The 22,632-nt window shown below is 54.9% G+C and overlaps 1 protein-coding gene across 4 annotated transcripts in view; it reads right to left on the bottom strand.

Annotated features, from left to right (window-relative positions):
- Positions 1 to 22,632, bottom strand: part of LOC116955073 (inactive rhomboid protein 1-like) — a 41,526-nt gene that overhangs the window by 6,491 nt on the left and 12,403 nt on the right. For all 4 annotated transcript variants that reach the window (XM_032976030.2, XM_032976031.2, XM_032976033.2 and 1 more), the window contains exons 3-17: positions 21,705 to 21,847; positions 19,827 to 20,037; positions 17,759 to 17,986; positions 16,091 to 16,213; positions 14,838 to 14,977; positions 13,343 to 13,460; positions 12,214 to 12,380; positions 10,254 to 10,365; positions 9,786 to 9,860; positions 8,650 to 8,811; positions 5,083 to 5,180; positions 4,238 to 4,301; positions 1,663 to 1,757; positions 940 to 1,015; positions 28 to 128 (exon numbers count right to left, since the gene is read on the bottom strand). In XM_032976030.2, coding sequence (XP_032831921.1) covers positions 28 to 128; positions 940 to 1,015; positions 1,663 to 1,757; positions 4,238 to 4,301; positions 5,083 to 5,180; positions 8,650 to 8,811; positions 9,786 to 9,860; positions 10,254 to 10,365; positions 12,214 to 12,380; positions 13,343 to 13,460; positions 14,838 to 14,977; positions 16,091 to 16,213; positions 17,759 to 17,986; positions 19,827 to 20,037; positions 21,705 to 21,847 — 1,913 coding nt within the window. The remainder of the gene's footprint in view (positions 1 to 27; positions 129 to 939; positions 1,016 to 1,662; positions 1,758 to 4,237; positions 4,302 to 5,082; positions 5,181 to 8,649; positions 8,812 to 9,785; positions 9,861 to 10,253; positions 10,366 to 12,213; positions 12,381 to 13,342; positions 13,461 to 14,837; positions 14,978 to 16,090; positions 16,214 to 17,758; positions 17,987 to 19,826; positions 20,038 to 21,704; positions 21,848 to 22,632) is intronic.

Here is a 22,632-nt window from a genome sequence, read left to right on the forward strand (position 1 = left end):
GCGTGCTATTGTGGTTCAAACGTGTACCCGGCGTGCAGGAAGAGCGAAAGCCAGAGCCTGTAGAACTGGTCTGGGACCTCGGGGTTGAGGAAGGGCAGGAGTCCACACACATCATCCATGCAGTGCACCTGCAGGAGCCGCGCACAACAAGAACAGCAGCTCTAGATTTGAAGCTTTCGTGACTGCAAGGATCCATACTCTTTGGTTCTATTCGGTAAAGTCACCACGTAGGTAAAAAAATTAAAACAGCAAAAATCACGACGTTTCGGCCACAACACAAGCGGCCTTCATCAGGTGAAGGGACCAAGCTGTCCAGCGGACAGCGTTGGAGTGAAGAAAGCCAAGCGCTGGTCGCCTCCCTTTAAGCTGTGAGGGGGCAAACAGCAAACGCCCTGGTACAGTATATTTATTCTAGTAGTGGTATTCCAAACTCCCAGGGTGGTGTATTATCATCTTGTGCTAATTCTAAGCTTTGTCAGTGGTGCGTTTCATGCTCATTTCCTTTGTCAGGGCGTTTGCTGTTTGCCCCCTCACAGCTTAAAGGGAGGCGACCAGCGCTTGGCTTTCTTCACTCCAACGCTGTCCGCTGGACAGGTTGGTCCCTTCACCTGATGAAGGCCGCTTGTGTTGTGGCCGAAACGTCGTGAGTTTTGTTGTTTTACATTTTTTACCTACGTGACTTTACCGAATAGAACCAAAGCGTAAAGAACAACAGCGCGTCTTAAGATAAAGGTTTCGGCTCTCCATTCGCAAACACGAATCGTAATGTTGTGAACAAATGCATCCGTAGAATTACTCAATTGGGATTACGCACACGGTGGGGGCTGCATAGGGGACAGTGGCCACTTGGGGGGGGGCACTGGGGGGCCCACTGGGTGGCCACCCCCCCCCCCCATCCTTGGCCAGGCTACCGAAGGGCCGGGGGACGATGAAACTTGCCTGGGAGCAGAGTGTCGCCGACTCGTGGAAATGGCCATGCATGAAAACGCAGTACTCGCGCGACGTGATCTCACAGCTGCAGGAAGACAGAGGACAAAGGGTGATTCCCCCGTGGTAGCCTTAACAGGTGCTGTTTGGGGCAAGGCGCTGTCAAGCGAGGAGCAGAAACTATGCGGGCCGGCAGGGCACACAAGGCGGTGGGGGGGGTGGCCGGCACCAACGCCCGGCCGCGCTTCGTCTCCCGAGTGGAGATGTTCGCACACCGCCGCGCCAGGTGCTCATTTGAGGCCGAGTCGGCCTAGGGGACTCCCGGGACCGGTTTGGATACTCGCCGCCGATGTTGGCCGTGAGCGGGAACCGAGCTCGGGGGGGGGGGGGGGGGGGGACGGGGGGGGGGGGTCGCCGGGTTCGTAGCGCGGCGCGAACCGCTACACCACCGCAACAACAACAACAACAACCGCCATTCGCCACTAAGTGGCGGTGACGTCACCACGACGACTCTTGTGCCAGGCTACGTGCACCTTGAGGCCACGTGAAGTGTCGAACGCCCGCTGGCAGGAGGTCACGGGGCAGACCCAGGTGCCACCGCTCCCCCCCCCAGACACACTACACACAGACACAAGCCAACCCATCCTCCGCCCCTCCTCCCTTACGCCACGCAGACTTATGTTAGCTCGCTGTGGTCGCGTCGACATCGCGCGACCGACTGGCCACTTTACTCGCCTGCCTTTGGTTCCGATGCAGCACGGGTGGCCGGTCACCGTGCAGTCCATGTGCGTGACGCTCGTCCTGTTTGCGCCCGACTTCTTAGTGCAGATCTGCATGTGGAGGAGGAAAACGGGAAATGCGGGGTGGGGGTGGAAGATTAGCCGCAGGGCGCGGTAACGACGGCAGTCGGTGACGCGTGCGACTCTGTGTTAAGAGTTTGTAGTCGCTAGCCATGTGTCTGCAGGGTGTGAGTGAATGGAGTTTGTGTGTTCTGTACTTGTTCCGCAGGGTGTGAGTGAGTGGAGTTTGTGTGTTCTGTACATGTTCCGCAGGGTGTGAGTGAGTGGAGTTTGTGTGTTCCCTACTTGTTCGGCAGGGTGTGAGTGTGAGTGAGTGGAGTTTGTGTGTTCTGTACTTGTTCCGCAGGGTGTGAGTGAGTGGAGTTTGTGTGTTCTCTACTTGTTCTGCAGGGTGTGAGTGAGTGGAGTTTGTGTGTTCTCTCCTTGTTCTGCAGGGTGTGAGTGAGTGGAGTTTGTGTGTTCTGTACTTGTTCTGCAGGGTGTGAGTGAGTGGAGTTTGTGTGTTCTCTCTACTTGTTCTGCAGGGTGTGAGTGAGTGGAGTTTGTGTGTTCTCTCCTTGTTCTGCAGGGTGTGAGTGAGTGGAGTTTGTGTGTTCTGTCCTTGTTCTGCAGGGTTTGAGTGAGTGTAGTTTGTTTGTTCTGTACTTGTTCTGCAGGGTGTGAGTGAGTGAAGTTTGTGTGTTCTGTACTTGTTCTGCAGGGTGTGAGTGAGTGGAGTTTGTGTGTTCTGTCTACTTGTTCTGCAGGGTGTGAGTGAGTGGAGTTTGTGTGTTCTGTACTTGTTCTGCAGGTTGTGAGCGTGAAGTGTGTTCATTCATTCACACACCTTTGTCCGTGAACTTGTGCGCGAACATGCGCGCGAACATGCGTCTCCGCATGCTGCCAAAGATTTCTCCACAACTCTGTGGCTGTCGCCTGATGATGCTGGTTGTTGTTGTTGTTGTAATTACCGGTGAAACGGCACGGTACTCGAATTGTAAACGGAGTGGTTTTACTCTCTAACACGCAACCGGTTAGTGCTGTACTAGTAATGAATTGGCACGTTCTGTTTACGTGACGAGTGGTTGCGGGTTTAACGACACATTTACATTAACGCGCTCTAACCCAAAAACCTCTCTCATGCACAATATTGGTCGCGAAAGCCTACGTGTTAAACTGTCAACGCATGTGTCTGTGTATGCCTGCACCGCACGTATGTGTGTGTGTACGCATGTGTGTGTGTGTGTACACGTGTGTGTGTGTGTACACGTGTGTCTGTGTGTACACGTAGTTCGTGAAGCCTTCAATAGCTGTTACGGGGGAATCTCCATTTGGTAAGATATAATGGGAGGCTGATCGATGCCCGGGTGCGGTCAAGGGATGGCTCACTATTGCTCAACCACGTTATGTATGCCGATGATTTGGTAATAGCTGCTCATTCAGAGGAGGAGTTGGAGACGCTGCTGCTGAGACTGGAGCGTGCCACTAAGAGATGGGTCCTTACCATCAGCCCCACCAAAACTAAGCACCTGCCTGGGTATTTTGTACCATCGGACACTCCACCCCCACTACTCCCAATCGGTGATGGGGCAGTTGTGGAGAGAGTGGAGAGTTTCCCATACCTGGGCAGTGTGCTTATGACCGGCTCCAGTTTAACAACAGAGGTCTCACTCCGAATCAGTCGAGCGGCAATATATTTTCATCGGTTGCGTAACGCTGTGTGGAAGCTACCTGATCTGTCGTTCTGCACTAAGCTTCAGGTCTTCTCGGCCACGGTCATTCCCTCCCTTCTCTACGCTTGCGAAACGTGGACCCCCCTAATGGAACATCTTCGCCGGTTAGTAACATTTAAGCGAGCCTGCCTACGATCCATCCTGGGTTTAACCAGGCTGGATTATGTGAGGAGCTCACAAATCCTTCAAAGATCTGGGCAAGGTCCCATCGGTGAGCTCCTCCGGCAGACAAGGCTGCATTGGCTGGGTCATGTAGCTCGCATGCCCAGCCACCGCATGCCTAAACAGCTTTTGTTCGGCCGGATCGAGGGGGCTAAACGGGCACGGCACAGGCTAGAGAAGAGATGGAGTGATGTGGCACAGGAGGACGTGGAGCTGAGTGGACTTGCCGATGACTGGTACCAGCGGTGTCAAGATCGGCCTCTGTGGAGGAGGCTCGTGAAGGATGCTACTGGGCAGTTGGAGGCAGTCGCCCTCCAACAACAACGGAGGGCGGAGGAGCGACGCTCACAACAACGAGCAGAGCGCCGGGTGGCTAAAGCACAGCAGGTTGGCACAGTAGGGGGCACAGGTGGTGCATCAGCCAGTCATCTCAGTCATCTTAGTCGACCCGTGGCACTTGGGTCTGCCCCGTGACCTCCTGCCAGCGGGCGTTCGACACTTCACGTGGCCTCAAGGTGCACATGGCCTGGCACAAGCGTCGTGGTGACGTCACCGCCACTTAGTGGCAAATGGCGGTTGTTGTTGTGTGTACACGTATGTGTGTGTGTACACATATGTTGGCGGGTTTGCACTTACAGGCCACTTGGTAATGTCATCAGGCCATTCGTGTGGTGGAGTCGAGGCTGGTTCCTCACACAGTCTGCAAAAGACATGGACAGACAGACAGAGATAGAGACACCAAGATCAATAGACAGGGAGACAGCGACTCTGAGATAGATACACGAAGAGACAGACACTGAGATCAACAGAGAGGGAGACAGAGACACTGAGACAGCAATTTGGCACAGGAGGGAGCACACATGGTGGTGCATCTGCCAATCAGCTCAGTCAGTCAACCCATGGCACCTGGGTCTGTCCCATGACCTCCTGCCAGCCTCAGAATGCACCTAGCCTGGCACAAGCACCGTGATGACGTCACCGCCACTTACTCGCAGCTGTTGTTGCTGTTGTTGCCTGGGCGTGAACGGGTCAATCTGGGTAATTCTATTTGTGCAGGAGTGAGCGTGGGTGTGTGTGTGTGTGAGATGAGCGTGTGTGTGTGGGGTGACTGAGTAGCAGTGGGTGTGCGTGGGTGTGTGTGTGTGTGAGATGAGCGTGTGTGTGTGTGGGGTGATTCTGAGTAGCAGTGGGTGTGCGTGGGTGTGTGTATGTGTGAGATTAGCGTGTGTGTGTGTGGGGTGACTCTGGGTAGCTGTGGGTGTGCGTGGGTGAGCTGCAAGTGGGCGTGAGCGAGCCGCAGGTGAGTCCTGGTGAGCGTGAGCGCGTGTGGGGCGAGTGAGTGTGTGCGCGTATGTGGGGTGAGCGAGTGTGTGTGGGGTGACTCCGGGTAGCCGTGGGTGTGCGTGGGTTGAGTGTGAGCGAGCGCGAGCACGTGCAGGTGTGTACGTGCGTGGGTGAGCGTGCACTGTCGCGTCCCGTACTCTGGTTGTTGTCCACACACGGCGCCGGACGTGCGGGGGCTGCCCTGCAACGCCGGAGGGTTATATCTGGGCCACTTGATCCACGTGGCAAGCGTCTCCTGTCGAATCACAGCCACGCACCACATACACCACGTATAGCGCACCACGCGTACACCGCATACAGCGAGGGAAAAAAGTATTTGATTCCCTGCTGATTTTGCACGTTTGCCCACTGACAAATAAATGATCAGACTATAATTTTAAGGGCAGGTTTATTTGAACAGTGAGAGACAAAATAACAACAACAAAATCCAGAAAAACTTATGTCAAAAATATTATAAATTGATTTGCCTTTTAATGAGGGAAATAAGTATTTGACCCCTCTGCAAAACATGACTTAGTACTTGGTGGCAAAACCTTTGTTGGCAATCACAGAGGTCAGACGTTTCTTGTAGTTGGCCACCAGGTTTGCACACATCTCAGGAGGGATTTTGTCCCACTCCTCTTTGCAGATCTTCTCCAAGTCATTAAGATTTCGAGGCTGACGTTTGGCAACTCGAACCTTCAGCTCCCTCCACAGATTTTCTATGGGATTAAGGTCTGGAGACTGGCTAGGCCACTCCAGGACCTTAATGTGCTTCTTCTTGAGCCACTCCTTTGTTGCCTTGGCCGTGTGTTTTGGGTCATTGTCATGCTGTAATACCCATCCACGACCCATTTTCAATGCCCTGGCTGAGGGAAGGAGTTTCTCACCCAAGATTTGATGGTACATGGCCCCGTCCATCGTCCCTTTGATCCGGTGAAGTTGTCCTGTCCCCTTAGCAGAAAAACGCCCCCAAAGCATAATGTTTCCACCTCTATGTTTGACAGTGGGAATGGTGTTCTTGGGGTCATGAGCAGTATTACTCCTCCTCCAAACACGGCGAGTTGAGTTGATGCCAAAGAGCTCCATGTTGGTCTCATCTGACCACAATATTTTCACCCAGTTGTCCTCTGAATCATTCAGATGTTCATTGGCAAACTTCAGACGGGCATGTATATGTGCTTTCTTGAGCAGGGGGACCTTGCGGGCGCTGCAGGATTTCAGTCCTTCACAGCGTAGTGTGTTACCAATTGTTTTCTTGGTGACTATGGTTCCAGCTGCCTTGAGATCATTGACAAGATCCTCCCGTGTAGTTCTGGGCTGATTCCTCACCGTTCTCATGATCATTGCAACTCCACGTGGTGAGATCTTGCATGGAGCCCCAGGCCGAGGGAGATTGACAGTTCTTTTGCGTTTCGTCCATTTGCGAATAATCGCACCAACTGTTGTCACCTTCTCACCAAGCTGCTTGGCAATGGTCTTGTAGCCCATTCCAGCCTTGTGTAGGTCTACAATCTTGTCCCTGACATCCTTGGAGAGCTCTTTGGTCTTGGCCATGGTGGAGAGTTTGGAATCTGATTGATTGATTGCTTCTGTGGACAGTTGTCTTTTATACAGGTAACAAGCAGAGATTAGGAGCACTCCCTTTAAGAGTGTGCTCCTGATCTCAGCTCGTTACCTGTATAAAAGACACCTGGGAGCCGGAAATCTTTCTGATGGAGAGGGGGTCAAATACTTATTTCCCTCAGTAAAATGCAAATCAATTTATAACTTTTTTGACATGCGTTTTTCTGGATTTTTTTGTTGTTATTATGTCTCTCACTGTTCAAATAAACCTACCATTAAAATTATAGACTGATCATTTCTTTGTCAGTGGGCAAATGTACAAAATCAGCAGGGGATCAAATACTTTTTTCCCTCACTGTACACCACGTGTAGCGCACCACGCGTATACCACATACCATAGACAACGCACACACGCACCACATGCACCACACCCCATATACACTACACTACACACACTACACATACCATACACCACGCTCACGTCACACACGCCACGCACGTGCACACGCACACACCAGACACGCCACCACACACACACCAGACACGCCATCACGCACACACACCACACGCGTGCCACACATCACACGCACACCATAATTGTTGTCCTTCCCCCGCACCTCCAATTAGCACTGTTGGCTACGTACGGCGCGCAAAAGTGGTTCAACATACATACATACATACACACGCGCACACACACGCCACGAACAATTTAAATGAAACTTGCTACTCAAGTTGTCGATGGACGGGAGTATGACATGGGTTTGATGGGATGTACAGCGAAGCACGCAAGCCAAGTGCAACCGGCGTAGTCATGCTAAGGACATGCGTGCATATTGGCGCCACCTAGTCGCGAGCACGCTGGAATCGCGTAAGCGGCAGCGCAAGTAACACCGGGCCGTGATTGGTCCAGCGAAAGATTGGGCGGTGCTTTGGGAACCCCCGTTCCTCAGCCCAAGATACACGGGGGGGGGGGGGGGGGCAGCCGTGTGACTCTCCCATCGGAGCACGTGACCGACCCATGAAGCAGGAGCTGAGGGAGCTGTTTGCCTGGGCCGAGTCATGGTCTGGGATGATCACGTTGCAGGCCGCGATTGGTGGTACACAAAATAAGTGGACTTCCACCTGTTGTACGTCTGTACGGGATACAGCGTTTCCCCCTCGCACACACGTGGGTTTCCGGTTTCCTCCCACGTGTAAACGACTCGTTATTTTGCCGATTACACCTTCACATACCGAGGACCGCAGAGCTCAGGCAATTGTTGGTAGTGCCGGCTTGCCGCCTGGCTACTGCTGCTGCTCAGAGGCGCCAGCAGGTGGTCCCTCCTCCTGGTGCCTCTGAGTCACCCTCCCTCGCTCGCTCGCTCTCTCATCGATAACTTGAACTCAGAGAGAGAGAGAGCGAGGGAGTGGCGGCGCGGAGTTTTCAAGTTGACATCATCGCCTGATGATGCTGGTTGTTGTTGTTGTTGGAATTCCCGGCGAAACGTTACGATGCTCGAATTGTAAATGTAGTAGTGGGTTTACTCTCTCCAACGCGCAACCGTGTGTGTGCTGAACTAGTATACTACGCTATACACTACACTATACACTACACTATACACGACACTATACACGACACTATACACTACACTATAATTGTAAACGTAGTAGTGGGTTTACTCTCCAACGCACAACCGGTGTGCCGAACTAGTATACTACACTATACACTACACTATACACTACACACGACACTATACACTACACTATACACTACTATACACTACACTACACTATACACGACACTATACGCTACACTATACACTACACTATAATTGTAAACGTATTAAGTGGGATTACTCCCCAACGCACAACCGGTGTGCCGGACTAGTAACGAATTGGCCACGTTTCGCTCACGCGACAAGGACATTGCTGGTTGGCTGCGTTGGGCGGTGGCGGGTTTAACGACACACATTTAATATTTACGCGATCCAACCCCCCAAAAAAAAACCTCTCTCATGCATAATGATGGGGGAGGTGGGGGAGGTTGGGGGGTGGGAGGTGGGGGGTGGGCGGGGGGGGGGGCGAGAGATCAAACTTCAGCCCTTCGGTTCCGCGGTGGAAGAGCGGCAACACCGCACGTCTCGCGCGTGCCGCCCCGCGGCCGTCGGGGCTCTCCTCACCGAGCAGTCTTCGCGCACCATCTGCACGCAGCCCGAGCCGTCGTTCCGGACGCAGCAGCCGGTGCCGTTCTCGCGGCCGCGCTCCTGGGCGATGCGCGCGCTCACCTGCCCGTCCTTGCGCATGCACGGTGAGAACTTGGCGCCCAGGTGGATGAGATCGTCCTGGGCACGCGACGGGAGAACACGTGCGGGCACGCGGAGCGCGGCCGCGGGGGTGAGGGCGGAAACGTCACGGCCGCTCGAATTGTAAACGTTGTTTGGGTTTTGCTCTCCACACACACACCACACACACCACACACCACACACACACCACACACACCACACCACAGACACCACACACACACCACACACACACCACACACACACCACACACACACCACACACACACCACACACACCACACACACCACACACACCACACACACCACACACACCACACACACACCACACAGACGCCACACACACCACACACACCACACACACACACCACAGACACCACACACACACCACACACACCACACACACCACCGTTGTCCCGAAGTTAGTAACTGGCACGTTTTGTTTACGTGGCAAATCCTACTGATTGGCTGTGCGTCGGGTAGTGGCAGGTTAACGAAACAGTTATGTTTACGCGACCCAACCCAAAAAAAACAACATTTATTACGAATAATATTAAATTGGGTGCTCGAGAGTGAACACACGGGCGCACGGTACTCATATGGGTTACACGGAGGTACGTGGTACACACATGGGAACATGGGGGTAGAGGCGTGGGCACATACAAAATACACAAGCGGGTAACACATACGTACACGTGGGTGAATACATGGGTACGAGCTGGTGGGTACAAACATTGGTACACGGGGGTATAGATGTGGGCTACACGGGGGGGGGTACAGATGCGGGTACACGGCGGGCACATCCGATGAGCTCCTCGACCTCCGATTTGGCTACGTACGGCGCGAAAGAAGCCCAACACGCATGCCGTACACGCACGCACAACGTGGGCCGCACAACGTGGGCCGCACACGAGCGTGCACGCAAGGCGGCAGCACGACGGGATGCGACGCCTCTCGGCGCGTCGCGCACAGACCACGGCGTCCAACGAGCTCGGCACGGCCCGCGACGCGCCCGTACCGAGCTGGGGCCGATCCAGAAGTTCTCCTGCTGCACGTACTTGACGATCTCGTACACGCCCTTGTTCCTCAGCACCTGCGGCACACGGCGGGCAGCGCCACGCACCAGCGGCAGGGTCAAGAGGTTGTCGGCTCCGCGCGGCTCGCTCCAGCCAGGGCCGATGCACGAGCCGCGAGACGAGGAACAGATTTTTTCGTACGCCCCACTTCCCCTCCCCACCACCCTTAAAAGCAAAGTAACGCTACACATCGCCACTGGGGAGACAAAGGCCGGCTGGGCGTGGTGCCGGCCTGCCCCACCCACCCCCTCTCGGCGCGTCATCGCCGGCTCTCTTGCGGTGCGCTCCCAAGCTCACAACGCTCGCCCCAACACATCTGTCAAGGCTATGACGCTAGTGGGGCAGTTGGCGCGCCGCCCCGCCCGCCGGAGCCCGGGTGGGGCGGGCCGGCGCCGAGCCTCGGCACTCACGCTCTCCTGGTCCTCGTGCTGCGCGAAGCCGATGGGGGCGATGCCGTAGGTACACACGGAGAGCAGGGTGATGAGCACGTGCACGGACGTCAGCCAGTAGGTGAAGTACGGCCTGCCGGGGACAACACGCGGACAAAGGTCAGCCCAGCGCACGGCCCCGCCATGACTTTTCGTTGGCGAGCAGCGGCACCTGTGGTGGTCTGGCAACGGGGCGCACGAGGGGGTGGGGGAGGCCGCGAGTGGGAAACGAAGTCGGGTTTCCGATCGCATCGCTCGATCATCCAAGCGCCCGCGTCTTCGTTCGTCACTTCACGTCGCTTCACTTCACGTCACGTCACTTCACGTCACGTCACGTCACTTCACGTCACTTCACGTCACTTCACGTCACTTCACGTCACGTCACGTCACGTCACGTCACGTCACTTCACGTCACTTCACGTCACTTCACGTCACTTCACTTCACGTCACTTCACGTCACTTCACTTCACGTCACGTCACGTCACTTCACTTCACGTCACTTCACGTCACGTCACTTCACGTCACGTCACGTCACTTCACGTCACTTCACGTCACTTCACGTCACGTCACTTCACTTCACGTCACGTCATGTCACTTCATTTCACATCACGTCACGTCACTTCACGTCACTTCACGTCACTTCACTTCACGTCACTTCACTTCACGTCACGTCACTTCACTTCACGTCACTTCACGTCACTTCACGTCACTTCACGTCACTTCACGTCACTTCACTTCGCTTCACGTCACGTCACGTCACTTCACTTCACGTCACTTCACGTCACTTCACGTCACTTCACGTCACTTCACGTCACTTCACTTCACGTCACTTCACTTCACATCACGTCACGTCACTTCACGTCACTTCACTTCACGTCACTTCACGTCACTTCACGTCACTTCACTTCACGTCACGTCACTTCACGCCACTTCACGTCACGTCACGTCGCTTCACGTCACGTCGCTTCACGTCACTTCATGTCACTCCACTTCACGTCACGTCACTTCACTTCACATCACTTCACGTCACTTCACGTCACGTCACTTCACTTCACGTCACTTCACGTCACGTCACGTCACTTCACTTCACATCACTTCACGTCACGTCACGTCACTTCACGTCACTTCACTTCACGTCGCTTCACGTCACTTCATGTCACTTCACTTCACGTCACGTCACGTCACTTCACGTCACGTCACGTCACTTCACGTCACTTCACATCACTTCACGTCACATCACGTCACTTCACGTCACGTCACGTCACTTCACGTCACGTCACTTCACTTCACTTCACGTCAGATCAATTCACGTCACGTCACTTCACTTCACGTCACTTCACTTCACATCACTTCACGTCACTTCACTTCACGTCACTTCACGTCACTTCACTTCACGTCACGTCACTTCACGTCACTTCACGTCACTTCACGTCACTTCACTTCACGTCACTTCACGTCACTTCACTTCACGTCACTTCACGTCACTTCACGTCACTTCACTTCACGTCACGTCACTTCACGTCACATCACGTCACTTCACTTCACTTCACGTCACTTCACGTCACTTCACGTCACTTCACTTCACGTCACGTCACTTCACTTCACTTCACGTCACTTCACGTCACTTCACGTCACTTCACTTCACGTCACTTCACGTCACTTCACGTCACTTCACTTCACGTCGCTTCACTTCACGTCACGTCACTTCACGTCACTTCACGTCACTTCACGTCACTTCACATCACGTCACTTCACATCACTTCACGTCACATCACTTCACGTCACTTCACTTCACGTCACTTCACGTCGCTTCACGTCGCCGTCGCCTTCACCGTCACGCGCCTGCCGATATTCGTCGTCTCCCGGTCGAGGGATACGTGTCGCCGATTTCGTCAAAGAAACCCGAACGCCGCGCGCGGGCAGCACCCACCCACCCACCCACCGGTGGTCGACCATGTCGTCGATCTGGCGCTGCACGTAGCTGTCGAGCCGCCGGGTGCGGTACTTGCGGTTGAGCCACTTGCCCACGACGCCCAGGCCGTACTTGCGCTTGGCGCTGCGCTGCACCAGGCGGCGCAGCTTCGGGTCGAGCTTGTGGCCGCGTTTCGCCTGCGCGGGGGGTGGAATGTTGGGAAGTGATGCGAGGGATGCCGATGCTGCTGCTGCAGTGTCGCGGTCAGCAAGCCGGATTTGCAATCCAGAGGTCAAGCTCCATCTCCCCCCACCCACCCCCACTGTTTCTCGGTCATGCACTAACCCCCCCAACATCCCCAACCGCTCCAATTGACCCAATGGCACTAACAATCCGGCTGCCCCAACCAACTCAACCGCGCCAACCACCCCAACCTACCAAACCCACCCAAACTCCCCAACCCAACTGCACCAACCACCCCAACCACCCCAACCACCCCTATCGACCCAACCGCCCCAACCACCCCAACCGCCCCAACCACCCCAACCGCCCCAACCACCCCAACCGCCCCAACCACCCCAACCGCCCCAACCACCCCAACCGCCCCAACCGCCCCAACCACCCCAACCGCCCCAACCACCCCAACCACCCCAACCGCCCCAACCACCCCAACCGCCCCAACCGCACCAACCACCCTAACCTACCAAACCCACCCAAACTCCCCAACCCAACTGCACCAACCACCCCAACCGCCCCAACCGCACCAACCACCCCAACCACCCCTATCGACCCAACCACCCCTATCGACCCAACCACGCCAACCACGCCAACCACCCCAACCGCACCAACCACCCCTATCGACCCAACCGCCCTAACCACCCCAACCGCACCAACTACCCAACCACCCCAACCACCCCAACCAACCCAACCGCCCCAACCGCACCAACCACCCCAACCACCCCAACCGCCCCAACCGCCCCAACCGCACCAACCTCACCAACTACCCCAACCACCCCAACCGCCCCAACCACCCCAACCACCCCAACCACGCCAACCACCCCAACAGCACCAACCACCCCACCCACCCCACCCACCCCAACCGCCCCAACCGCCCCAACCACCCCAACCACCCCAACAGCACCAACCACCCCGACCGCACCTGGAAAGCGAGGCCGGGTACAACATCTTGCTGCAAGCGGTGAGCAGGGTCGCCGACGCCAAGTTTTGTAAAACTTTTGCCGCCCGTGGTTTCCTTGCGCCAGCCCACAGCCATGGGGCTACGGCAGACGCGGAATCAAGGGATGGGCGAGAGGGGGGTGGTGTACAGGCAGGGGACACAGCAAAGGTAAGAAAGCACATGAAGGGTCATGGATATATGCGTGTTTTGGCTCTGGCTCGACTCGGCAAGTAACCAGTGGAAAACCACCTGTGCCGTGCCAGGCACCCTTCCCACCGCAGCCACCGCGCTGGCACGGCTCAGATGTGCCAGTGGTGCGCTGTGGCGCAATAAAAGCGGAGTGCGACGGAATCACCGATCTTGCTGATATTAGCCATTCAAATGAAGGGGGAGGGGGGGCGGGACGTGTCACATGACTACTCGATACAAGTATTGCTGGTACAGTATATTTTTTCAAGTAGTGGTATCCCAAACTTTCGCAGCAGCTTAAATTCCCTTTACACACCATCAATAGGTGAACTCTCCCTCGCCGGTCTGCACATGTTCACCCCCTCTACACCGTTCATCATGCTAAGTCCGCCAATTAAATGCTAATTTTTATGCTAATTCCTTTGTCAAGGCGCTCTGTTTCTTCTCACACAGCTTAAAGGTCGCGGTCTGAGCTTGGCTGTGTTCGCTCCAGCGCTGTCCTCCAGACAGTCTCGTCCCTTCACTTGATGAAGGCCGCTTGTGTTGTGGCCGAAACGTCGTGAGAATTTTATTGTGTTATTTATTTTTTTTTATTTTTTTTTATTCTCATTCTACGTGACTTTACCGAAAGAACCAAAGAAGATATTGCTTGCCAATGAATACATTGCCTACGAATCAACATTTTTAAGATGGCTGCCCGATCAATTTTAAGCGACTGCAGGATCGACTGCGCTGAATCGACACAATTAACCTCGGTTCACGAACCGCAACACCATCAAAGATTTTGCCGGATGTCCGATTTCATCGTATTACAGCGGACCCCGGTGTAAACGTCGGTGGCACGCGAAATCTGAACCGGTCCTGGCCGCCGTGGCTTCACCAACCCGTACCGACCAGCGTGGGGAAACACGGGTCAAACATCCGTCGTCGTGATGACGGTAACGACGATGGTGAGACCACGTGGGGAAGGCCTTCATCCAACAGTGGGTTCACAAAGGCCTGCTAAGCAGTGGGGTTTCGCTTTTGTATCATCCGTGTAAGGGACTGGCGAATTCATGTGCAGCGTTGTGAGATGCAACTTGCATGAATGACGCCGTGCTAAATTATTATCGCAACAGTGCAGTATCACATTGACGGCGAACGCCGAAGAAGCGACGTCGTCGCGCGGCCCCGGCGCCTCCGTTCACCGCCGCCAGCGGCCTTCGCTGTTGTGACAGCCCACCCCCCGCCCACCCCACCATGTTTCCCGCGGGGCAAAGAGGGGCACGGCCCGTGTGGTTCAACGTACAGGACGGGCGGTTTGACCGCCTGCTTGGCCGCGTCTGCGCTGGGGAGGGCACCCGCGGGCGCCCCCTGGGGAACGGCGGAGTCGGGCGGGGACTCGAACACCTCGTCCGGCAGGGTGCCGTCCTCGTACAACCCGCCGTACTGTCGACAGGCAGCATCGCACCACACGCGCACACACACACACACACACGCACACACACACACACACACGCGCACACACACGCGCACACACACACACACACACGCGCACACACACACACACGCACACACACACACACGCACACACACACGCACACACACGCGCACACACACGCGCACACACACGCGCACGCGCACACACACACACGCGCACACACACACGCGCGCACACACACACACACGCACGCACACACACGCGCGCAAACAAAAGATAAAGATTACCCCGTGTAGCCTTAACAGACTGTTTGGGGGCCAAGCGGCGTTAGCGCGCAGTGCACTATGAAGGCCGGCACGGCACGCGAGGGGGTGGGTGGCCAGCACCACGCCCGGCCGCCTTTGTCTCCCCAGTTGGCGATGTTTACTACACACCGCACCAGATACTCATTTGAGGCCGAGTGGACCTAGGGGAGGCCCAGGACCGGTTCAGGTAATCGTAAAAGGTGTGAGCAGTGAGCAGGAATCGAACTCGGGTCGCCGGCCGTGTGTGGCGCGGCGCGCTACCTGCTACACTACCGCAGTCCGCACCACGCGCACGCACATGCCAACAAAAGACAAAGATCCCCCGTAGAGCCTCAACAGACTGTTGGGGTAAGTGTTGGCAAGTGTTATTAGCGTGTAGCGCACTATGAAGGCCGGCACGACATGCGAGCGGGTGGGTGGCCAGCCCCACGCCCAGCCACCTGTGTTTCCCAAGGGTCTATGTGTACACATCGCACCAGGTACTCATTAAAGGCTGGGGGAGTCCCAGGCCTCGTTGAGATCATCGTCAACGGTGTTGGCTATGAACGGAAATCGAACTCGGGTACCCTGGGGTCTGTGTGTGCGGTGTGTATGTGTGTGGTATTGGTGTGTGTGTTGTGTATGGTGTGCGTGGTATGGGTATGTGGCATGTGTGTGTGTGTGGCTTGTGTGTGCGTGGCATGTGTGTGTGTGGCTTGTGTGTGCGTGGCACACGCGACGTGTGTGTGTGTGCGGTGTGCGTGGCGTATATGTGCGTGGCGTGGGTGACGCGCGTGGCGTGTGGGGGGAGCTTTCCCAGCAAGCCGGAGCCCTTGCCTTGCTGAAGAAGGAGGTGTCTGGGTCCTCGTCGGCCGTGTCGTCTTCGGCAAAGCTCGCCTTGGGGAAGCTCTGGCGGCCAAGCTGGGGCCGCAGGAGGTTGGCATCCCTCAGCGAGCGGCCCTGCTCGCGCATTCGCATCGGCGCGGTCGGAGTTAAGGCCCGGGCGGTGGCATCGGTAAACATCGGCGTTAAGGCCATGGTTGACACTGGTGTAGGGGCTATGGTTCACGCTGGTGTAGGGGCTATGGTTCACACTGGTGTTGAGGCTATGGTTCACACTGGTGTAGGGGCTATGGTTCACACTGGTGTTGAGGCTATGGCTCACACTGGTGTTGAGGCCGTGGTTCACACTGGTGTTGAGGCTATGGTCCACACAGGTGTAGGGGCTATGGTTCACACTGGTGTTGAGGCTATGGCTCACACTGGTGGTGAGGCTATGGCTCACACTGGTGTTGGGGCTATGGTTGACATTGGTGTTGAGGCTATGGTTCACACAGGTGTAGGGGCTATGGCTCACACTGGTGTTGAGGCTATGGTTCACACTGGTGTAGGGGCTATGGCTCACACTGGTGTAGGGGCTATGGTTCACACTGGTGTAGGGGCTATGGTTCACACTGGTGTTGAGGCTATGGTTCACACTGGTGTTGAGGCTATGGCTCACACTGGTGTAGGGGCTATGGCTCACACTGGTGTTGAGGCTATGGTTCACACTGGTGTAGGGGCTATGGTTCACACAGGTGTAGGGGCTATGGCTCACACTGGTGTTGAGGCTATGGTTCACGCTGGTGTTGGGCTATGGCTCACACTGGTGTTGAGGCTATGGTTGACATTGGTGTAGGGGCTATGGCTCACACTGGTGTTGAGGCTATGGTTCACACTGGTGTAGGGGCTATGGTTCACACTGGTGTAGGGGCTATGGCTCACACTGGTGTAGGGGCTATGGTTGACACTGGTGTAGGGGCTATGGTTGACACTGGTGTAGGGGCTATGGTTGACATTGGTGTAGGGGCTATGGTTCACACTGGTGTAGGGGCTATGGTTGACACTGGTGTAGGGGCTATGGTTGACACTGGTGTTGAGGCTATGGCTCACACTGGTGTAGAGGCTATGGTTGACACTGGTGTTGAGGCTATGGCTCACACTGGTGATGGGGGCTATGGTTGACACAGGTGTAGGGGCTATGGTTCACACTGGTGTTGAGGCTATGGTTGACACTGGTGTAGGGGCTATGGTTGACACTGGTGTAGGGGCTATGGTTCACGCTGGTGTAGGGGCTATGGTTCACACTGGTGTAGGGGCTATGGTTGACACTGGTGTAGGGGCTGTGGTTCACACTGGTGTAGGGGCTGTGGTTCACACTGGTGTAGGGGCTATGGTTCACACTGGTGTAGGGGCTGTGGTTCATACTGGTGTAGGGGCTATGGCTCACACTGGTGTAGGGGCTATGATTCACACTGGTGTTGAGGCTATGGTTGACACTGGTGTAGGGGCTATGGTTGACATTGGTGTAGGGGCTATGGTTGACACTGGTGTAGGGGCTATGGCTCACACTGGTGTTGAGGCTATGGCTCACACTGGTGTTGAGGCTATGGTTCATACTGGTGTTGAGGCTATGGTTCACACCGGTGTTGAGGCTATGGTTGACACCGGTAAAACTCGTCTCACCCGCACTAGCAGCGCAGCCGCCCTGAAGCTCATCTTGGCGACGGACTCGCGCTTACGCCGCGTGGGCATGCGGCCAATGGCGGAGCGCGAGCTGGTGAAGGAGGCGTGGGAAATTCCGCCCGGCGTGCGGGGCGAGAGCGGGGTGCGCGGGGTGAACGGAACGTGCAGGCCCTCCGACTCCGCGTCCGGTGCTCGGAACTGGCGGCCTCGCGCCAGGGGGTCCACCACCTGGCGCGTCGAGGATGGCGGTTGTTGAGGAGCGGGGGTGGGGTGGGGGGGGGGGGGGCGTCACGTTTTAGTCGGCAGCAAAAGTTCGAAGGTCCTCCCGCAACGCTCAACCCGCTCGAGGCCGAGTTGACCCAGGCGAGGCCCAGGGCCGGTTCAGATAATCGCCGGCCGCGAGGGGCGGGAATCGAGCGAGCGCCGTCGGGTTCCTGGCGCAGCGCCGCCAACCGCCGCGAACAAAGACGCAAAGGTCCCTCGTGGAGCCTCAACAGACTGCTGGGGGGGGTGGGGGGGAGCGGGGGGTCACGTGCCGTTCGAGACTCGCACTCGGCCCCGCACGTCGGCCGCGCCGGCAGTGGTCTGCGCTCGCTCACCGCGTCGTTGTTGTGCTACGCCCCCTCAAAACCACGTCAGCAGGCCACGGTATACACAAGAGGGTTGGAACATCGAGGGCAGGGGTCGGCAACCTGTGGCTCGCGAGCCAGATGACATTTCTTCACGTGATAAGACTTATCAAATAAACCTTCGCTGACATTTCCTAACACGATAAGACTCGTCATGTTAAGAAATGTCAGCTAAGATTTATTCGCGAGCCAGATGCAGTCATCAAAAGAGCCGCGTCTGGCTCGCGAGCCACAGGTTGCCGACCCCTCACCTAGGGGGTAGCTCATAGAAGGGGCCCATCGGGAAGCCCCGGGAACCCGCCGGTAGGTTCTGGAAAGGGGGCGTGGCCGGGGCGGAGCGAGGCCACGCTGGGAGTGTAACAGGCGGACCTGTGCGGGACCTCGTGGCTGTTGCTGCAAATGGGATCCCCCCCGTCGCGCTGCTCAAGATCATCGTCGTCGTCACCATCTCCTCGTCGCCGTCTCCGCCATCCCGGGGTGCTGTTAGTCAGATAGCCTCCTAACAACTGTTCTAAGTAGTGCCGCCCACAATGGACGGTCTTAATGATAATAATAATAATAGTGTGCACCCACGGAGGGTGCTGTGTGTTACCCCGATGGTGCTCGCTAAATAAAGAATTGCCTCCAAGTGTTACTGTCTCTGAGTTGAGTCACTACACATATACAGACTCACACAGAGACACAGACACACAGAGACCCATAGACTCACACAGAGACCCATAGACTCACACAGAGACCCATAGACTCACACAGAGACCCCCAGACTCACACAGAGACCCCCAGACTCACACAGAGACCCATAGACTCACACAGAGACCCATAGACTCACACAGAGACCCATAGACTCACACAGAGACCCATAGACTCACACAGAGACCCATAGACTCACACAGAGACCCACAGACTCACACAGAGACCCATAGACTCACGCAGAGACCCATAGACTCACACAGAGACTCAGACTCACACAGACCCATAGACTCGCACAGAGACCGATAGACTCACACAGAGACCCATAGACTCACACAGAGACCCATAGACTCACACAGAGACCCATAGACTTACACAGAGACCCATAGACTCACACAGATACCCATAGACTCACACAAAGACCCATAGACTCACACAGAGACCCATAGGCTCACAGAGACCCATAGACTCACACAGAGACCCATAGACTCACACAGAAACCCATAGACTCACACAGAGACCCATAGACTCACACAGAGACACATAGACTTACACAGAGACCCATAGACTCACACAGAGACCCATAGACTCACGCAGAGACCCATAGACTCACACAGAGACTCAGACTCACACAGACCCATAGACTCGCACAGAGACCCATAATTTGTTGTCCTTCCCCCGCACCTCTGATCAGCACGGTTAGCTACGTACGGCGCGAAAGAAGTTCAACAGACACGACGCGTACATACCCTGTGCATGCGCTGAATTTGCTGCGCGGGCACTTCCATGCCGCCGAAGGAGCCCAGCTCGCTGCCGCTCGGCTGCTCCAGGTCGCGCAGCACCTCCGGCTTGAGGCGTCCGTAGCGCTGGCTGCAGTGCCGGAGGCTCCGCTGGTGCCACCGCTGCTGTCGCGATACAGCGCCGCCCTCCTTGTCCACCCCGAACCACACGGCCGTCCCCCTGCGACACGCCGATGCCGGTCAGCGATTCAATCTCTCCCGAGCCAAGTTTAGCAGAAACTAAGCCAAAACTCGACTATTTTGTTTATTTGACCAGGTAAGGCTCACAGGGCGAGCTATATAGCTGTTGTTCAGAAGCGGCCTGGCCGCAAATGAGAGCTGAACAAAGTGGCTCATGATGTGCAAATTTACAGCGGCCAAATACTCTAAATGCGTGTTTCTGAATGCGGGGGTGGGGGGGGGTGGGGGAAGCAGAGGACCTTGATAAAAATCCACGTGACCTCGGGGAGAGGCAGGCAAACTCCAAATCTAAAGGCGTCGTGATCGGGATCAAACCCACGACCACCTGTACACCAAGCGAGGTAGTTAACATCTCCTAGCCACCGTGACGATGATGAGAGAGAGACACGCAAACTCAAAATATACAGCAGGCGTCAGGGTCGGGATCGAACCCACGACCTCCTGTACACCAGGCGAGGTAGTTACACATCTCGACAAAGCGGCGCCCATAAAGTACGCACCTCCATCCCATGTCCATCTCTCCTAATAGAAAATAAAAGTTATTTCTGTTCGTTTAGAAATCCCATTGACTTCTGGGAATGCGTAATCTCAACAGCTTAACACGTAGGCTTTCGCGACCAATGTCATCCATAATAGGAGTTTTTTTGGGTTAAATCGCGTAAATATATAAATGTTGTGTCGTTAGAACCCGCCACCACCTGACACAGCCAACTACTAAGGGTTGTCGCGCAAACAGAACGTGGCCAATCGTCACGAATACAGCACTAGTGTATAGTGTAGTGTATAGTGTAGTGTACTAGTACAGCACTAGTGTAGTGTATAGTGTAGTGTATAGTGTGGTTTATAGTGTAGTGTACTAGTACAGCACTAGTGTATAGTGTAGTGTATAGTGCAGTGTGTAGTGTATAGTGTAGTACACTAGTACAGCACTAGTATATAGTGTAGTGTTTAGTGTAGTATACTAGTACAACACTAGTGTATAGTGTAGTGTATAGTGTAGTATACTAGTACAGCACTAGTATATAGTGTAGTGTTTAGTGTAGTATACTAGTACAGCACTAGTGTATAGTGTAGTGTATAGTGTAGTGTATAGTGTAGTGTATAGTGTAGTGTACTAGTACAGCACTAGTGTATAGTGTAGTGTGTAGTGTATAATGTAGTACACTAGTACAGCAACACCGGTTGTGTTGGAGAGCCAAGCCACAACATTTACAATCCGAGTACGACGTTTCGCCGGTAATTACAACCAGCTTCATCAGGCGACAGCCAGATTTGTGCAGAAGTCTAACTATGTAAGGAACGAAACAGTTTGCGTGTTTTTCTCTCTCTCTCTCTCTCTGTGGCCGCGTTGTTATATTATTTTTTCCTCCGGGTCACCTGGTTTTTCCCTACACATTTAGAATCGGCGTGCAGCTCTCAAGAGTTATTTGGCTGCTACAAACCTCCACGTGACGATAAGCCACGTCGTTGAGCCACCATTTGCAAATCGCCAAGTCGCTTTGGAAAAACAGCTACGTAGCAGCTCAGCGGGCCATACCTGGTTTCAAAAAGAACACGCGCTGAAAGTTTGGAGTTGGCACAAGACAGCCGACACCTAACGAGAGCGAGAGGGCGAGCGGATGTCTGGGAGGAGGAATCGGACGGCACCTTCGGATGGACTGAGCCAGGGAGGTCTGTCTCTGGAAGGGGCCATGGCGTGGCCGCGATGGCTCCGGCGGGGATAAGGGTCCTCCCGGGCCGGCCGGTACGCTCACGCTCCGGTGGTACAGCTCCGACGATGCCTGCAGCGGCTGAGCACGGACACAGACACGGGGTTACCGAGACAGGCATGAGACACGCACGCACACAAAGGCATAGCTCGTTATGGGCTACACACGCAGACATAGACACGGGGTTAATGAGAGAGACAATACACACGGACATAGTTCATGATAGACTACACACACGGACATAGACACGGGGTTAATGAGACAGACAATACACACAGACATAGTTCATGATAGACTACACACACGGACAAAGACACGGGGTTAAATGAGACCGACAATACACACGGACATAGTTCATGATAGACTACACACACGGACATAGACTCTGGGTTAATGAGAAAGACAATACACACGGACATAGTTCATGATAGACTACACACACAGACAAAGACACGGGGTTAAATGAGACCGACAATACACACAGACATAGTTCATGATAGACTACACACACGGACAAAGACACGGGTTAATGAGACAGAATACACACAGATATAGATCATGATAGACTATACACACACAAACATAGACCACGGGGTTAATGAGACCGACAATACACACAGACATAGTTCATGATAGACTACATACACAGACATAGACACGGGGTTAATGAGAAAGACAATACACACAGACACAGTTCATGATAGACTACGCACACGGACAAAGACACGGGTTAATGAGACAATACACACAGACATAGTTCATGATAGACTACACACACACAGACATAGACACGGGGTTAATAAGACCGACAATACACACAGACACAGCTCATGATAGACTATACACACACAGACAGACACGGGGTT

Source organism: Petromyzon marinus, chromosome 58, assembly GCF_048934315.1.
Source record: "Petromyzon marinus isolate PM22_M1 ecotype Great Lakes invasive population chromosome 58, UKy_Petmar_22M1.pri1.0, whole genome shotgun sequence".
NCBI lineage: Eukaryota > Metazoa > Chordata > Hyperoartia > Petromyzontiformes > Petromyzontidae > Petromyzon > Petromyzon marinus.